The sequence below is a fragment of the Helianthus annuus genome, chromosome 12, assembly GCF_002127325.2.
Source record: "Helianthus annuus cultivar XRQ/B chromosome 12, HanXRQr2.0-SUNRISE, whole genome shotgun sequence".
Classification (NCBI taxonomy): Eukaryota; Viridiplantae; Streptophyta; class Magnoliopsida; order Asterales; family Asteraceae; genus Helianthus; species Helianthus annuus.
Genome location: NC_035444.2, coordinates 87,931,949 through 87,948,397, shown reverse-complemented (window position 1 = coordinate 87,948,397; position 16,449 = coordinate 87,931,949). Strand labels below are relative to the sequence as shown.

At 41.6% G+C, this 16,449-nt stretch overlaps 1 protein-coding gene across 1 annotated transcript; it reads left to right on the top strand.

Moving 5' to 3' along the window:
* The first annotated feature begins 1,569 nt into the window (after positions 1 to 1,569).
* On the top strand, positions 1,570 to 2,043 carry LOC110893132. Its single transcript, XM_022140251.1, has one exon. It carries the CDS (start codon positions 1,570 to 1,572, stop codon positions 2,041 to 2,043), a length of 474 nt encoding a protein of 157 aa, XP_021995943.1.
* The last annotated feature ends 14,406 nt before the right edge of the window (positions 2,044 to 16,449 follow it).

Sequence of the window (16,449 nt, the reverse complement as noted above, 5' to 3'; positions counted from 1 at the left end):
GGGGCGAGGTTATATACGACGAAACAAGAGGTGTTTCACCGTAATCATTCATGACGAATCAAAAGTGTTTCGCTGAGACCAATTACGACGAAACAACCTTGACGAAACAGAAGTGTTTCGTCGGAGAGGGTGCACGGCGAAACAGGGGGTGTTTCGCCGAATGGGTAATCTGCACAGTAACTTGATTTCTTTCTGTTAAGGGTTAACTGGATTAATTAATTGCCGTTAAGTGATACGCATAACTTGTATGAGCTTGAAGGCGTGCTTTGTGCTACTTGGTGATCATTAATTTAATAACCACTATGATTTTGCTTATACGTGAACTTAGTGAACATAAACTGATTATGTACACGTGCATACTTTAGGACTTGACTGATTGTTTGTGAGCACATACCTTAGCATACCAAGCAAACCAAGGTGAGTTCACACTCTTACCAAGGCATGGGATTCCCGGGGGTTGGGAATGGGATTGAATGATCACTTGTACTTACATTGTTACTGGAATTATGTACCACTGACCTCGTTAGGGGAAGGTCACTTATAGATACTGCTAGACTAGTAATACATGGGAAGTCCCGACTAATCTTCGCACACATGCCTGTAATGGCCGCGATACAAATACTAAACTTCGCACACATGCCTGGAGGGCCGCAACACAAATATAACTAGTCTAGAATACATGGGAAACTCCCAGTAATCTTCGTAAGCATGCCTGGAGGGCCGCGATACAAGTATATACGATACATGGTTTACTAAACAAACATGCGGTTTACGAAATGAATGCTATAACGAAACAATCAACTGTGAACTCGCTCAACTTTGTTGTTGACTCGTTGTTACGTGCCTGGCAGGTCAATAGGTACACATGGAGCTTGTACTGGGAGGCGCGGTCGTTGTGGACATGGATCGTGGATGCTTTGTTAAACATTTATGACATTTCAAACTTATTACTTAAGTTGGTTTTTACATTTATGCTTCCGCTACACACTTGATTATGTTTTGGGTTTTTGAACACCTTTCGTATTGATGAATGACTTTTACTTAATACTTATAATGTTCAATATGATTGGTGGCTTGATCCTGGTCAGTTACGCCTCCAAGCGGTGATACTCCCCGGGTGGATTTTGGGGCTGTGACATATAGGGCATTGACTTCATGGGACCTTTCCCTCCTTCGAGTGGGAATAGGTACATCCTTGTGGCGATCGACTACGTTTCAAAGTGGGTGGAAGCTCAAGCTTTACCTACTAACGACGCTCGAGTGGTGGTGAGATTCTTAAAAAAGTTGTTCACGCGATTTGGTACTCCTAAAGCCCTTATTAGTGTTGGAGGAGCATACTTTTGTAATTCCGTGATGGAGAAAGCATTAGAGAGATATGGGGTCACTCACCGTTTGTCTACCGTGTATCATCCACAAACAAACGGTCAAGTAGAAAATGAGAATAGGGGAGTGAAGAAAATTCTTGAGAAAACGGAAGGGAAAAGTCGTAAAGATTAGTCGGACAAACTTGACGATGCTTTGTAGGCATTCCGTACCGCCTACAAAACACCTTTAGGGACTACACCGTTTATGATCGTATATGGAAAGGCTTGCCATCTCCCGGTAGGATTAGAGCACCGAGCGTATTGGGCTCTTAAAACCGTTAATTTAAATCTTACTCCCGCAGCTAGGAGAAGATATTTCCAAATCCATGAATTAGAAGCCCTTAAAGATGCGGCGTATGAGCGTTCTTGGAGTATCAAGGAGAAAACGAAGGCATTGCATGATCAGAAGGTTAAAGGGTTGAAGGAATTCAAAGTTGGTGATAAAGTGCTTCTCTACAATTCGCAGTTTAAATTGTTTCCCGGAAAGTTGAAGTCGAAGTGGACAGGACCGTATGTTGTGAAAGAATTGTTTCCGCATGGTGAGATTGAGTTATACAATGAAGCTAGTGATGTGTCGTGGAAAGTGAATGGCCACCATTTAAAGCATTATTTAGGAGGGCCGATTGACAACATCGAGAAGGAGGAAACTCCTCTCGAAGATTTTGTAGGACCGATTTGACGATCTAGAGAGTCAATCAAAGTCAATATACCATTGTTTGAGTGGCGGAAACAAACAAACAATGTTGAATCAGAGAGAATTGAGTAGAAATAGACATAATATCACTTTTAACACTTGTTTCTCATTAAAATTCACTTGGAAATCCGGCAGCAGTTCGGTTACAACTTCATGATTCCGTGCCAAAATGAGAAACACAAACACATATATATACTACTGAGATTTCGCTTGAAATGACACCTTGACATTTCAAGCGGAATCACTTCCATCTGATTTTGCTTGAAATGACAAAGTGTCATTTCAAGCGCAATCACTACATTAAGACATAAAATTTACATTTCAGCCCCTACACTATACATACTTGACATATTTAGACCCTAGACTTAAGACATAGGCTTTAGACATCTTGTACTAACAAACTCCCCCTTGTATACAGCCGGAGTCTTCAGTCTTGGTCTTCAGGTCTTCAGCTCTTCATATCGACTTAAAACTTTCTTCTCTTGGCTTTGGCTTTTTCCTCAGCAAGTTCCTCAGCCTTTCATTTTCTTTCTTTGCTTTCTTAGCTTCTTCAACTTGCATCTTCATCCATTTTCCATTGTTCTCTTCCAACTTCGTTCTTTCCTTTTCAGCTTTCTTCTTTTCTTTTTCTTCAAGCGACCACCATTTTGAATTCCATTTACTTTAAGAATTTATGCCTTTCTGAAAGCAAATAGTTACGACTTTCAGGAACTACATCGCGTGTTCTCTATCTTCAGATTGGAAGCGGATCTTGTTCACAAATAAACACTCTATATCTTTTGCTGAACAATTTACCAACCACATCGGGTCGTAGACAAATATCTCTCTGATCTACTTCCCAGCTCTGTAAGTTATCACCGCCTCTGTCGATATACAACTATACACCCAGCCCATAAAACCTTTATAAAATTCTTGTTCCATTTTTGGCACTGGTACGTTTTTCATCGCTTTCGGCTTTTTCACATTCAAGATCGTCTCTTCAATTCCTGTCACTGGATCTACCATTTGAACTCTCTTTGGGTAATGAGGCTTTCAGTGTCTGAAATTCTTCAATGAATCGAACTTTATGTAACCCCACATAGCTACATCATTCTTTCTCACAGGATACCCTAAGGTTCTTACTTTCGATAACTCTTCTACATCCCACCACGGTAGGGAGATAATATCATGCAAGCGTTCAAAGTACTGTACTCCACACTCTCTTCAGATAGCATAAGCATTAACTTGAGGCAGAAAACCCCAGCTAATGATATCCCCTAGTGAAATACTTCTATCTCTTTGATAAAACTTCAATGGACGCTAGAATTTTCTTTCGTTGCTTTTCTTAAACCATTTCTTTCATTCTTCTTTCTGAAGATCTTTCGGAGTACCATCGAAATTCTTATCTTTCAGTATCTCAGCGACTTTCCTCCTCAGTTCATCCCTGTTTTCTTCACTAAAGAACTCCATCAGAAACACCCTCTTCATCAGAGCAATCTTCAACCTCAACCCTATCATAAACATCTGCATCCTCACCATACTTGTATTCATACTCTGGTTGATGGTTGATATCGAATGCATTCAGTTCTTCTTCAAAATCAAATGTGAATTCGTCTTCATTTACATTGGACATCTTCAGCATTTCATTCAACGTGTAAGTATGCCTGAATTCACCTTCTTCAACATGAGGCTCTATTCGAAGAATTAACTTTTCAACTTGATCAACATTCTGATCATCTACATGCTCCCCCTCTCCATCAGCTCCCTCTGAAACTTCATTCACATCATCATTCATGTAATCATCAACATTCGTTTCATTTGAAGCTTCAATAGTAGTAACACCTGTACCTCCTTGATCGTCATCATCATCATTGTCATTATCAGAACTATGACTACTCGCAGAAAACACTTTTTCATCATCATCATCATCCTCTTCGTCATCACCCTCTTCAATGTCATCCTCTTCATCATTATCCTCCTCATCATCTTCTTCATCGTCATTCCCAGCAATATCTTCAAGTGATACATCTTCTTCAAAGATAGCTAACACAGAAGATATAGGAATAGGATTTTCAACAACTACCGATGGAACAATCGATCTTTCAGATACTGCAACACTGCCTTCAGCACCGTTGCCCTTATCTCTCAACTGAGCATCTATCTCTGCTTGACGTTTAGCCCTTAGTTCCTCTACTTGAATTTCCTCAAGCCTTTGCTCTATTGACTTTCCGAACATACTCTCTATCACTTTGTTCATCATATAAAATTCATGTTCTTTCAACGCCTTGGTAGCTTCAAGTTCTTTGTTCTTCAGCTCAAAGTACTTGTTTTGCTCATCTCTGCGTGTCTTTTCTTCTTCCAATTCTGCCACTCTCACCTTCAAAATATCAATCTCTGTCTGATCTGCATCTATTTTCTTCAGCAATGACTTGTTTTCAGACTCTAACTTCTTTACACGCATTTCAAGAATCTTCTCACGATCAACCACTCTTTTGCTTTCAGCTGCAACAACATCAACCTTACTCTCTACATTCTTCACTTGAACATTACTCGTAAAATCAAAATCTCCAATCTCATCAAGACTCATACTCAAGTTTGGAGGAACGGTTGGAAAACCTTTGTACCCCGAAGAACCCGGTGTTGTTTGAATAATAGGTTGTGAAGATGGTGGTGTTTGGAATATTGGTTGTGATGTAAGTAAAGTATGTTGTTGTTGTGGTGGTGTAATAGTATGAATTTGTTGTGGTGAATGAGGTGGTGAGAGATGTAATGGTGAGGGTTGTCTTGGTGGTGTAGGTTGTTTAGGGGTGATTGGTGAAGTGGTGAATGTATAAGTGATTGATGTGGTATAGGTTCAGGTGGTGGTGATGGTGGTTTACTTGGTTCTTGGGAAGGTTTCTTCTTCAACACGATCTTCGTTGGCTTTTTAATCTTTGGAGTAACCTTTTTTTATCTTTGGAGAAACAATCCTCTTTCTAGCACCCGCTTTCTTTCTTCCACCTGAAGGAGGCGTTTGAGATCCAGATTCACGTTCAGGAGATGGAACATATGCAACATCATCCTTCTCCTGTCTTTTTCTCTTTCTCAACTGCTTCTCTTTAGCAGTCTCTTCTTGAATTCTTTCCAAACGTTCTGTCTCATCAATCTCATCTTCAGAAGAACTAGAAGAACTAGTTATACTTTTGTTCACATTATCACCTTCTTCATCATCAACAGCTTTTTCTTTCTGAGCATCAACAGCTGCTTTATCTTTCTTAGCATTAAACGCCTTAAGTTTCTTCAGCAAACCCTGAGAATTAGGCGAAAGACGAACATCAACTTCAATATTAGCTTCAGCTTCAGTTTCAGCTTCAGCTTCAACATCAGGTTTTGCTTCAACCTCTGCTTCTGGTACTAGTTCTTCCACATTAGGTTCATCAATAAGTAAAGTCTTAGCAACTTTCTTTTGACATTTCTTGGGCTGTGAAGACGAACCCTCTCCCTTTTGTGCTTTGGGAGTAGCTTTCTTGCCTCTCTTCCTCTGTTCTTTCACAAACCAATCATTACGAGTACTTTTGAATTCTTCAAGAGCTTTTAATTCATCAGCATAACCAGCTTCTTTCATCTCCTCTTCATTCCTCCAGTTTTGGTGATTCACTGGATCTGGATCAACATAGTCTTTATCCTTAATGAATCCGAAAAAATCAGCTATCTTCTTCGGCTCAGGATGATTTGGGTGATATATGGCTAGGTGTTTCAACGAATTGTTACTCATGTGAGATAATACCAACAAATCATTGTTTACATCTCTTTCAATGTTAAGATAAGCATGATCTATCAGCATTTGAACAAATCTTGGATAAATCCAAGTCCTGCTCTTTGATGTAATGTTCTCGGCCATGTAATGAAACACGATGTGAGAAAAATTGTACTTCTTGTTCAAAACCAGAGCTATAACCATATTCATCTGATAATCCCTCATGGCATCATATCCTCCTTTGCAATGGCTTGGAGCCTGCAGTACTGAATGAACAATGAACTTGTATGGCTTTCGAAACTTTGACTTTAAATAATTTGCGTTGTTCAATGCACCATCATAACCCATTCGTAGCATACACCCTTTGACCATCCTTTCAGGGAATTTTGTTGGTTAGTTTGCATCATCAGGGAAATTCACTACTTCACGGATAAGCGCCTCTGAAATAACAATCGATTTCTTCTCATCATACTGCTTAACAACTGAATTGATCACTTTGTTTGCTTCGTCATAAGTTGCGTGCTTCCAAAAACGTTTCACATGTGATTTATACACCAAATGTTGATCCGTCAACGCTTTCTGAATTGGCACTCTCCTCATAAACTCAAGAATGCTACTGAACTCAGACAACTTTGTATTCTTTTCCTCGTCAAAATCACAACAACTGTTGTGCAATGGATCAAAGATCACATTCGAAGCCTGCAACACAACACACAACAAATTAATCAAACATTTTGTCAAATTTCATCACTAAAAACTTTCATGCGAAATCACATGAAATGCAATAACATTCCAAGCGGAATCACATGAAACAATTTGAAGTGAAACAACATGCTCATTGAAGCGGAATCATATAAGGCCACTTTAAAGCGAAATCATGAAACATCTGTTTCAAGCGGAATTACAGAACTCAAGCGGAATTATGATTAAACATTCAAAACACTACTGATGATGAAATTGGACATGTTGGATTGTTTATCAGTGAATTCTGACCATGGGCTTGTATTTTAATTTCATTTTAACCCACAGAATCCATTAAATCTAAGTCTGTTCAAACTTGTTCATCGTCTAATATGCACAAACCCTAGATCTGATACAATCAAATCCCTAAACATGATCTACAAATAATTCCGACAACACACACATGTTTTTCATTCATTTTTATCAACTTTTAAACCCTAAATCTATGTTTCGCATTCAGTTCATGACCGACACACAAAAAATACACAAGATCTGGTTCAAATTGGGTCTTAATCCTACCTTTCCCATGTTTATAGTTGAATTTGCCAACTAAAACACGAACTCAAACAACAAATCGGCAGAGTATCGGCTAAAAAACGACAAGTTTGAGGTTTCGCTTGAATCGCCTAGAGCAGAAACACTTGAAGCGGAAACAGAATAATGGTTTGAAGCGGAATCAGATGGCTATTTATAGGCCATCTGATTTCGCTTGAAATGGTCATGGAAGCTTTCAAGCGGAATCACCATAATGCCTTTTCAAGCGGAATTAGCAACAAATGGTGAAAACATTGATTTCAAGCGGAATCAGATTCAACCTTTTCAAAATTTTAACTTTTTGACTTTTTCTGATTTTTTACCGACACACCCAGTTAACCAAGTCCAAGTTAATGACCTTGGTCAACTGTTCAGCCTACCAAGTCCAAATTAATGACCTTGGTTGACCAGTTTATGAAGTATGCTGACTTTCTGAAACTGAAATTAGTTCAAATTAATGAACTTTTGAACTTTTCAAACTTTCAAACATGTACCAGTCACTTTTCAGAATCTCCTGCTTACCCAAACCTCATGAATCAGATATGTTCTGCACAAGACTTTGATCATCTAATCCCCAACGTCCATTGTCGAAAATAAGATGAAAAATAAAATCTTTTTGGATTTTAGAATGTGATAAGCAGAAATCTATACACACAATATTTTTGTGAGCGTGTTAGGGGATCATATCAGTTTCCGATAAGATACAAGTACCATTAAGCTTATATTTCATACTCAGCTTTAAATAGTTCGCTTAGATTGTCGATATACTAATCCACTTAAATTTTCACACAACTTTCAATCTGTTCGGGATACGGATTTAGTGTTTTAAGATCTTAAACTTTTACATGTGTCCCACCTCAGTATATACTCCCGTATCCAGATCCCAATATTCAGTCTTACAGGAGAGTATATGTAGATGATATCCGTATTGGGGTGAATGTGAGGCCGTGAGAGCTCAGGTCAGAACTTCCGTTCAGCAGAGAGATGATGACTCGACTTTTGGTGTGTTCCCTTTAGGGAATCTTTTTTACAACAACACATGATTAACATTTTGCAATGTGTTATCATTTTTTATGCTGAGGAGAGGCTTTACGAGTAAAGCTTTGCGTAAAGTATTATACGGGAACTAGGTCAGAATTTCCATTCAGCAGAAGTCCCGAGATAATACCCCAGATATCACTAAGTATAAAGACCTAGTATCTCAGAAAGAGTGACCTTTCAAACAAGATTTCGGGGGTTACCTATATATCCTGGAGATGTTCCCCACGTAAAAGCAAGTAATTTTTATGTTTGTATCCCAAACAAATCTACTAATTTTGTAAAAACCTATCGGCACATCATCAGCAAGACTGCTTAACGCATATTAAACATTACATTTCTTTAGCGTACTGTGTCTGTCTAGCTGATGCACTATCATTTCCCCTATTATACACAAACTCTTTTTCAGTTTTTCTAATGTTTTTGGATTTTTTTTTTTTAATTTTCTATTGTTTTTGGCTTTTGAAATTTTATCATGTTTTTTTTTTTTGTATTTTTCTGCAAACTTTCTCCCCCTAAAAATAAAAACATATTTTTGTGTTTTTGTTTTTATCGAAAAGCAGAAAAAACAAACTGTACAGAAAATTGACAACACGACGTAGTTCACATCAGATCGCCGCCCTCCTCGGCTTCACATTCTTCAAACCTCCCAGAACGCAGATTTTTCATCCCATTCAATTTTAAAAGATAATAAAATCTCTTTTTATCAAATGGTTTCGTGTAGAAATCAGCCTTCTGATCATCAGTGTGTATATGTTCAATCCAAATTAACTTCTTCCCGTGACAATCACGGATGAAGTGATGACGGATCTCTATATGTTTCGTTTTAGAATGGTGAACCGGATTTTTAGTTATATTTATAGCTGCTTCATTGTCCACGAATATCGGTGTATCCAAGAATTGCAAACCAAAGTCGCGCATTTGCTGTTGGATCCAAAGGATCTGAGAACAACAGCTGGAGGCTGAAACGTATTCAGCCTCATAAGTAGAAAGCGCCACAGAGGTTTGTTTCTTGCACTGCCAGGTAACAAGTCGAGTTCCGAAGAACTGACACCCAGCAGTGGTGGACTTAGCATTCTGCTTGCAGCTTCCAAAGTCAGAATCAGCAAAACCTGTTAGAGAGAAGTCACCCGATCGAGGATACCACAAGCCGATGCTTAGGCAGCCTTTCAAATACCGTAATATTCTTTTGACAATTGTCAGGTGTGACTGCTTCGGGCTTGACTGATATCTGGCGCAAAGACATGTTGGGTACATGATGTCCGGTCGGGAAGGAGTGAGATACATTAAGGATCCGATGATTGACCGGTACAATGTCTCCTCCACCTTTACTCCACTCACGTCAGGACAAATCCCATGATTCTGTGCTAGGGGGGTTGCTGCTTGACTGCACTGAGCCATATCAAACTTTTCTAGCTCGTCATTCACATATTTAGTTTGGTGAATGAAGATTCCATCGGGCATCTGCTCCACCTGCAGCCCGAGGAAGAACTTCATCTCCCGCATCGAACTCATTTCGAACTTCTTCTTCATAACCTTCTCGAACTCTTTGCACAACTAGTCGTTTGTCGAACCAAAAATGATGTCATCTACGTAGATCTGCACGATTAGGAGATGTCCTGCAACTTCCTTTGTGAACAATGTGCTTTCGACTGTGTGACAACTCGTAATTTAGAACCTTTCGTGTGCTTCGATGTAACTTGTTTGAGCGGTATGTGATTTTGTGATACGTGATTCTAAATGAAATATTATTATGGTGGTATTATGTGATTGTGTGAAATGTATGTATATAGATAATGTAAACACACAAGCCTTTGGGCTTTTATTTCACACTCCTCTCGGCCCACACTTCATGTTTTCGAATCAAAGAGGCAATCCGTGTAAAGGGTTCGGCCCACTTCCATTTTGCACGAAAACATATCCCACCTTAGGGATTAGTTTCTCATATTTCAAGAAAACACACACAAAACCCTAACCTCTCTACTCTCCCTCTCCCTCTCGGAACCGACGGCAAGAACCTACTTCGGATCTTCTTCGGATCGCAGTTCATCACTCTATCTCACCCCGACACTTACTTTCGGTTAGTGTCTTGTTAAGGTTTGGTTGTTTGATCATTGATGTATGCTATTACATGACATTTAGGATTCCATGCTAGTAGGGTGATTGATGAAGTTATGAAAAACAGGAACATGCATATGGTTATAATATTAGTTTGTATCCTGCTTGGTAAAATGAGAACTTGCAAACTATTAGAAATGTTAAACCCGATTGAAACTAGGGTTTTAGATATGCATGAGTGTTTAGTAGTATTGTTGTCATGATTGATCCGAATAACTGATGTTATGATTCAGACTTTTACGTGTTAGTCTTTGAGTTTGTTAGTCGGATGATCCGGTTGTATGTTCGTATGATCTTGATTAATTGTTCTTGATTAGATGATGATTAGGGTTGGACGAATATGTTTGATTCTGAATTGAATGTTGTTTAATCCGGTTTGAAACTGCCAAAACTGTTAGCAACTGTTACGGAAATTATGAGCTGCAAATATGGAAGTTTGTTACACCTTCTGATCTCGACAATGGTTGCGAGTCGAGAACCCACAGTCTCGACTCGAGACCATGCATCAACAGCACAAACAGCATGACTCGAGACCATGGTTGCGAGTCCTGTTGCGACTCGAGACCGTCTAGTCTCGACAAGTACATGCATGACTCGAGACCATGCATCAACAGCACAAACAGCATGACTCGAGACCATGGTTGCGAGTCCTGTTGCGACTCGAGACCGTCTAGTCTCGACTAGTACATGCATGACTCGAGACCACCTTTAGTTGCGACTCGAGACCACCTTTAGTTGCGACTCGAGAACGTTGAGGCTATAACTCGAGACCACTGTCTCGACTCGAGATCGCCAGTCTCGACTCGAGACCATATATACGTGCACACTACTGGACTTGCACACTGTTACGGGCCCAAGTAATTGGGCCGCACTGTTGGGCTTTTGTTTGTTTACGTGATGATACTGTTGAACTTGTGCTGTGGTTGAACTGCCATGATTATACGTGCATGCCATGATTAATACTTGTATGCAACTAGATGGAATATGTGTAGAAAACATATGTGCACTACTTGAACACAAGCCTTACTTGTATGGTAACCATGGTAGGACGTGGTTGACCACCAAATAGCTTGATTGACTTTTCTGTGTATCTGCCGAGCAAACTAAGGTGAGTTCACACTTTTACCAAGGCATGGGATTCCCGGTGGGTAGGGAATGGGATTGAAGGAATGGGATTGAACAATTAGTCCTACTTACACGGCTACTAGGCTATCTACCATCGTCCTCGGGTTAAGCATGGCACTTACATAAAACCTACGTAAACAAGTACTTACCACTGTCCTCAGGTTTCGAGGGACACTGACGTAAAACCTACGTAAACTCACACATGCTGTTGTCTTCCGGGTTAGGAAGGACACTTACGTAAAACCTACATAAACCCCACGCGTACCACTGTCCTCGGGTAAAGAAGGGCTCTTACGTAAAGCCTACGTAAACTCCGTACGTACTCCTGTTCTTGGGTTAAGAAGAACACTCATGGTTTAGTCTAGTACATACAAAATGGGAAGCCCCCACTAACTGAACACACACATGGGAATCCCCCACTAATTGAACGTACAAATAGCTTAGTTAATAACGCATAGTTATGCAACGAACTTACTTACTGTGAACTCGCTCAACTAGTTGTTGACTTTCTGTTACATGCCTTGCAGGGCCATAGGTATTCATGGAGCTTGCACGGGAGGCACGGTCGTTGTGGGCACGGATCGTGGATGTTATGTTAAACACTTTTATGACATTTCAACTTAATACTTACGCTGGGATTTACATTATTGCTTCTGCTACAGTTGATTATGTTTGGTTTTGAAAGCACCTTTCGTATTGATGAATAACTTTTATGATTTACTTATATGTTTAATATGATTGGTGGCTTGATCCTGGTCATGTCACGCCTCCAAGCGGTGATACTCCGCGGGTGGATTTTGGGGGTGTGACAGATTGGTCTCAGAGCCATTGGTTATAGCGAACTTGGTTTTAATAGGGGAAAATGTTTTTATTAAAACCAGACTATAACCTGTACAGTGCTCAATGATCCACAACGACGCCTCGCTCCACGTGCAAGACTCAACACACTAGGTACTACTATTCATGTTTACATTGCCTACTTGCTAGATTACATAGAACTTTGCTCATGGTATGCTTAGAAATACATAACCACTATTGCTTGAAAACACATGTGTGCTTACTCCCTTCTGTTATCGCACTGTTTGCGAACCTCCCTTACGTATGTCACCTTTGCTATGAAGACCATGGCTGGACGCATTAACATGACACAAGCCCAGTTGACGGCTCTTATTAACGAACAAGTTGCTGCGGCACTTGCAGCCGCACAAGCGGGAGGTCAGCACGCTCAGCCACCTGTTTGCACCTTCAAAAATTTCAAGGATTGCCGAACTAGTACCTTCAGTGGTACTGAGAGAGTTGTAGGCCTCCTCCGTTGGTTCGAGAGGCTCGAAACTGACTTTGAGGTGCGTGATTGCCCTAAGTCTCGTAGAGTAAAGTTTGCTACTGGAACACTCGAAGGTGCTGCATTAACCTGGTGGGAAGCATAGGTTCAAATGTTAGGGCTGGCAGCTGCTAATGCCACCCCCTGGAACGAGTTCAAGGACCTAATTAAGGAAGAGTTTTGCAGTCGGGAAGACATCCACAAACTAGAGGTGGAGTTCCTCAACTTGCAGATGGCGGGGTCTGAAATTGAGGTTTATACGAGGAGCTGTACCTCAAGGGTCTGGTGCCAGAAATTCAGAGCCATGTGACCGCAGTTAATCTTGGAACTATCCAGCAAGTCACTCGGCTTGCTCATCGTCTCACAGACCAGGCTGTAGAACAAAACAAACTACCGAAACGTGTTAAAGCTGCTACAACATGTGCTTCTAGTGACAACAAACGCAAGTGGGATGGAAACCTGAGCAAGGGACTAACTCCGGTTCAGTCTCTGGCTCAGCAGCGAAAGACAGATGACTACCAGAGCCCCGGTCAACAGTCTTCTGGTAGTCACAGGCAGAGTGGATATCAAGGAAATCATCCAAAGTCCAACAGATGCAATAGGCACCACAGCGGTCAGTGCAACAAGGGTCGTTGTCAGAGGTGTCTCAAGATAGGTCATGAAGCTAAGGATTGTCGAAGCTCACGTCCTGTAACCCAAGAACAACAACAGCCGCCTCAAGCTCCACAGAATCAGCAGCAATAACAGAGTTTTAGTGGATGTTTTCAATGTGATGCTAAAGATCACTACAAGAGACATTTTCCACAAATAAACCAGGACCAGACTCAGAACCACGACCATGGAAACAGGAACGACAATGGGGATAGCGTTGGGGGAAACAATGGAAACAATGACGTCGGGGCCGCGTGTACGTGATTGGTCAGGGTGACGCAAGGAACTATCCTAACGTAATAATGGGTAAGTTTCCTCTCGACGACTTTTATGTTACTGTATTATTAGATTCGGGTGCGGATACCAGTTATATGTCTTTGAAAGTTAGTCAAATGCTCAAACGTACACCCACACTTTTGAACACTAAACATGTCGTAGAGTTAGCTAACGGTAAAAGTCTAGAGGCCACACACATAGTTCAGGGTTGTAATCTTATCCTCGCTGGTCAGACTTTCCCTATCGATCTAATTCCATAGCCTTGGGTAGTTCCGACATCGTCATTGGTATGGATTGATTGTCCCATCAGCAAGCAGAGATCTTGTGCAAGGAGAAGGTTGTTCGTGTTCCCCGTTCTGATAAAGAACCTCTCGAAGTACAAGGCGACAAGAGTGGTGCCATGGTTGGCATCATCTCATTCTTGAAGGCCCAGAAGTGTTTGTGAAAGGGCCACACTGCCATTTTGGCACTTGTTACTGACGCATCATCGAAAGAGAAGAGATTAGAGGATATCCCGGTTGTACGCGATTTTCCTCAGGTGCTTCCTGAGGATTTACCTGGGCTACCGCCTCATCGCCAGGTCGAATTCCAGATTGAACTAGCTCCAGTATTATTCGTGAAAAAGAAGGACGGTACCTTCAGGATGTGCATTGACTACCGTGAATTGAACAAGGTGACAGTGAAGAACCGCTATCCTCTTCCATGAATTGATGACTTATTCGACTAGTTGCAAGGGTCGAGCTACTACTCCAAGATAGACCTGAGGTTAGGTTACCATCAGCTGAGAGTCCGGGATGAGGACGTCTCCAAGACAACATTTAGAACTCGCTACGGCCACTACGAGTTTCTTGTCATGCCATTCGGGTTGACAAACACACCGGCAGTCTTCATGGATCTTATGAACAGTGTGTGCAAACCCTACCTAGATAAGTTTGTGATTGTATTCATCGACGACACCCTGATCTATTCCAAGAGTCGGGAGGAACACGAGCAACACCTACCACTTATTTTGAAGCTTCTTCAAACAGAACAGTTGTATGCCAAGCTTTCGAAATGCGACTTCTGGCCTCGTGAAGTCCACTTTCTAGGCCACGTGGTAAACAAGGATGGGATCCATGTTGATCCATCCAAGGTAGATTCGATCAGGAATTGGCCTGCACCGCGTACACCAAGGGAAATACGCCAATTCTTGGGTTTGGCGGGTTATTACAGACGATTCATTAAGGATTTCTCAAAGATTGCTCAGCCACTTACACTACTGACACAGAAGGGTGTCACTTACCATTGGGGTAATACTCAGGAAACAACTTTTCAGCACTTAAAGGATAGACTATGCAGCGCACCTATTCTCTCATTGCCAGAGGGCACGAACGATTTTGTGGTCTATTGTGACGCATCGATACAGGGGCTTGGCTGTGTATGGATGTAACGGGATTAAGTTATTGCCTATGAGTCACGTCAACTCAAGGTTCATGAACGAAACTATACTACGCACGATTTAGAGCTGAGAGCTGTTGTTTTTGCACTTAAGATATGGCGACACTACCTGTACAGTAGCAAGTGCACTATTTACATCGAGCACAGGAGTCTTGAGCATATCTTCAAGCAGAAGGAATTGAACATGCGTCAACGTCGATGGGTTGAAATACTTAACGATTACGAATGCGCCATCAAGTACCATCCAGGCGAAGCCAACGTTGTGGCTGACGCTCTCAGTCGAAAAGACACTCTACCTAGACGCGTGCGAGCACTACAGCTTACTATTCAGTCTGGTCTTCCTGCACAGATACGAGATGCTCAGGTAGAAGCATTGGAACCAGAAAACGTCAGGGCTGAAACTTTACGTGGCTCAAGGCAACGGTTAGAACAGAAGGAAGACGGCGCCTACTACGTAACAGGACGCATTTAGGTCCCACTATATGGCAACTTACGCGAGCTGGTGATGGATGAAGCACATAAGCCTCGCTACTCGGTATATCCAGGTTCGGATAAAATGTACCACGATCTCAGAACCATGTATTGGTGGTCTAGTATGAATACCCACATTGCAACTTACGTTAGCAAATGCTTGACTTGTGCGAGAATCAAGTCGGAATACCAGAAACCATCAGGCCTACTTCAGCAACCCAAGATACCACAGTGGAAATGGGAGGAAATTTCCATGGATTTTGTTACTGGCCTGCCTAGATCCCAGCGTGGGAACGATACTATTTGGGTGATCTTGGATCGACTCACCAAGTCTGCACACTTCTTGGCAATAAAAGAAATAGGCAAGTTCTCCACTTTAGCAGACATCTACTTGAAGGAAGTGGTCTCGAGGCACGGGGTGCCCACCTCTATCATTTCGGATCGTGATGCACGATTCACTTCAGAACTGTGGCAAGCGATGCACAAATCTTTTGGCTCACGATTAGACATGAGCACAGCCTATCACCCTCAGACGGATGGGCAGTCGGAGCGCACGATCCAGACTCTAGAAGACATGCTTCGGGCATGTGTTATCGACTTCGGCAACAGCTGGGAAAAACATCTCCCTTTAGTGGAATTCTCGTATAACAACAGTTACCACACCAGCATTCAAGACGCTCCATTCGAGGCATTGTACTGACGTAAATGCTGGTCACCTCTCTGTTGGGCAGAGGTGGGGGGTTAGTCAAATCGCAGGTCCAGAAATGGTAGTTGATGCTACTGAACGGATTGCACAGATGCGGCAATGCATGGCGGTGGCTCGTGACTGTCAGAAAAGTTACGCTGATAAGCGTAGGAAACCACTCGAGTTCCAAGTTGGCGATCGAGTGCTACTCAAAGTCTCACCCTGGAAGGGTGTAGTTCGTTTTGGCAAACGAGGCAAGCTCAATCTGCGGTATGTAGG

What these genes read in the sequence shown, in the direction of transcription:
- LOC110893132 (XM_022140251.1), top strand. Translation starts at nt 1,570, where the DNA reads ATGATCGTATATGGAAAGGCTTGCCATCTCCCGGTAGGATTAGAGCAC.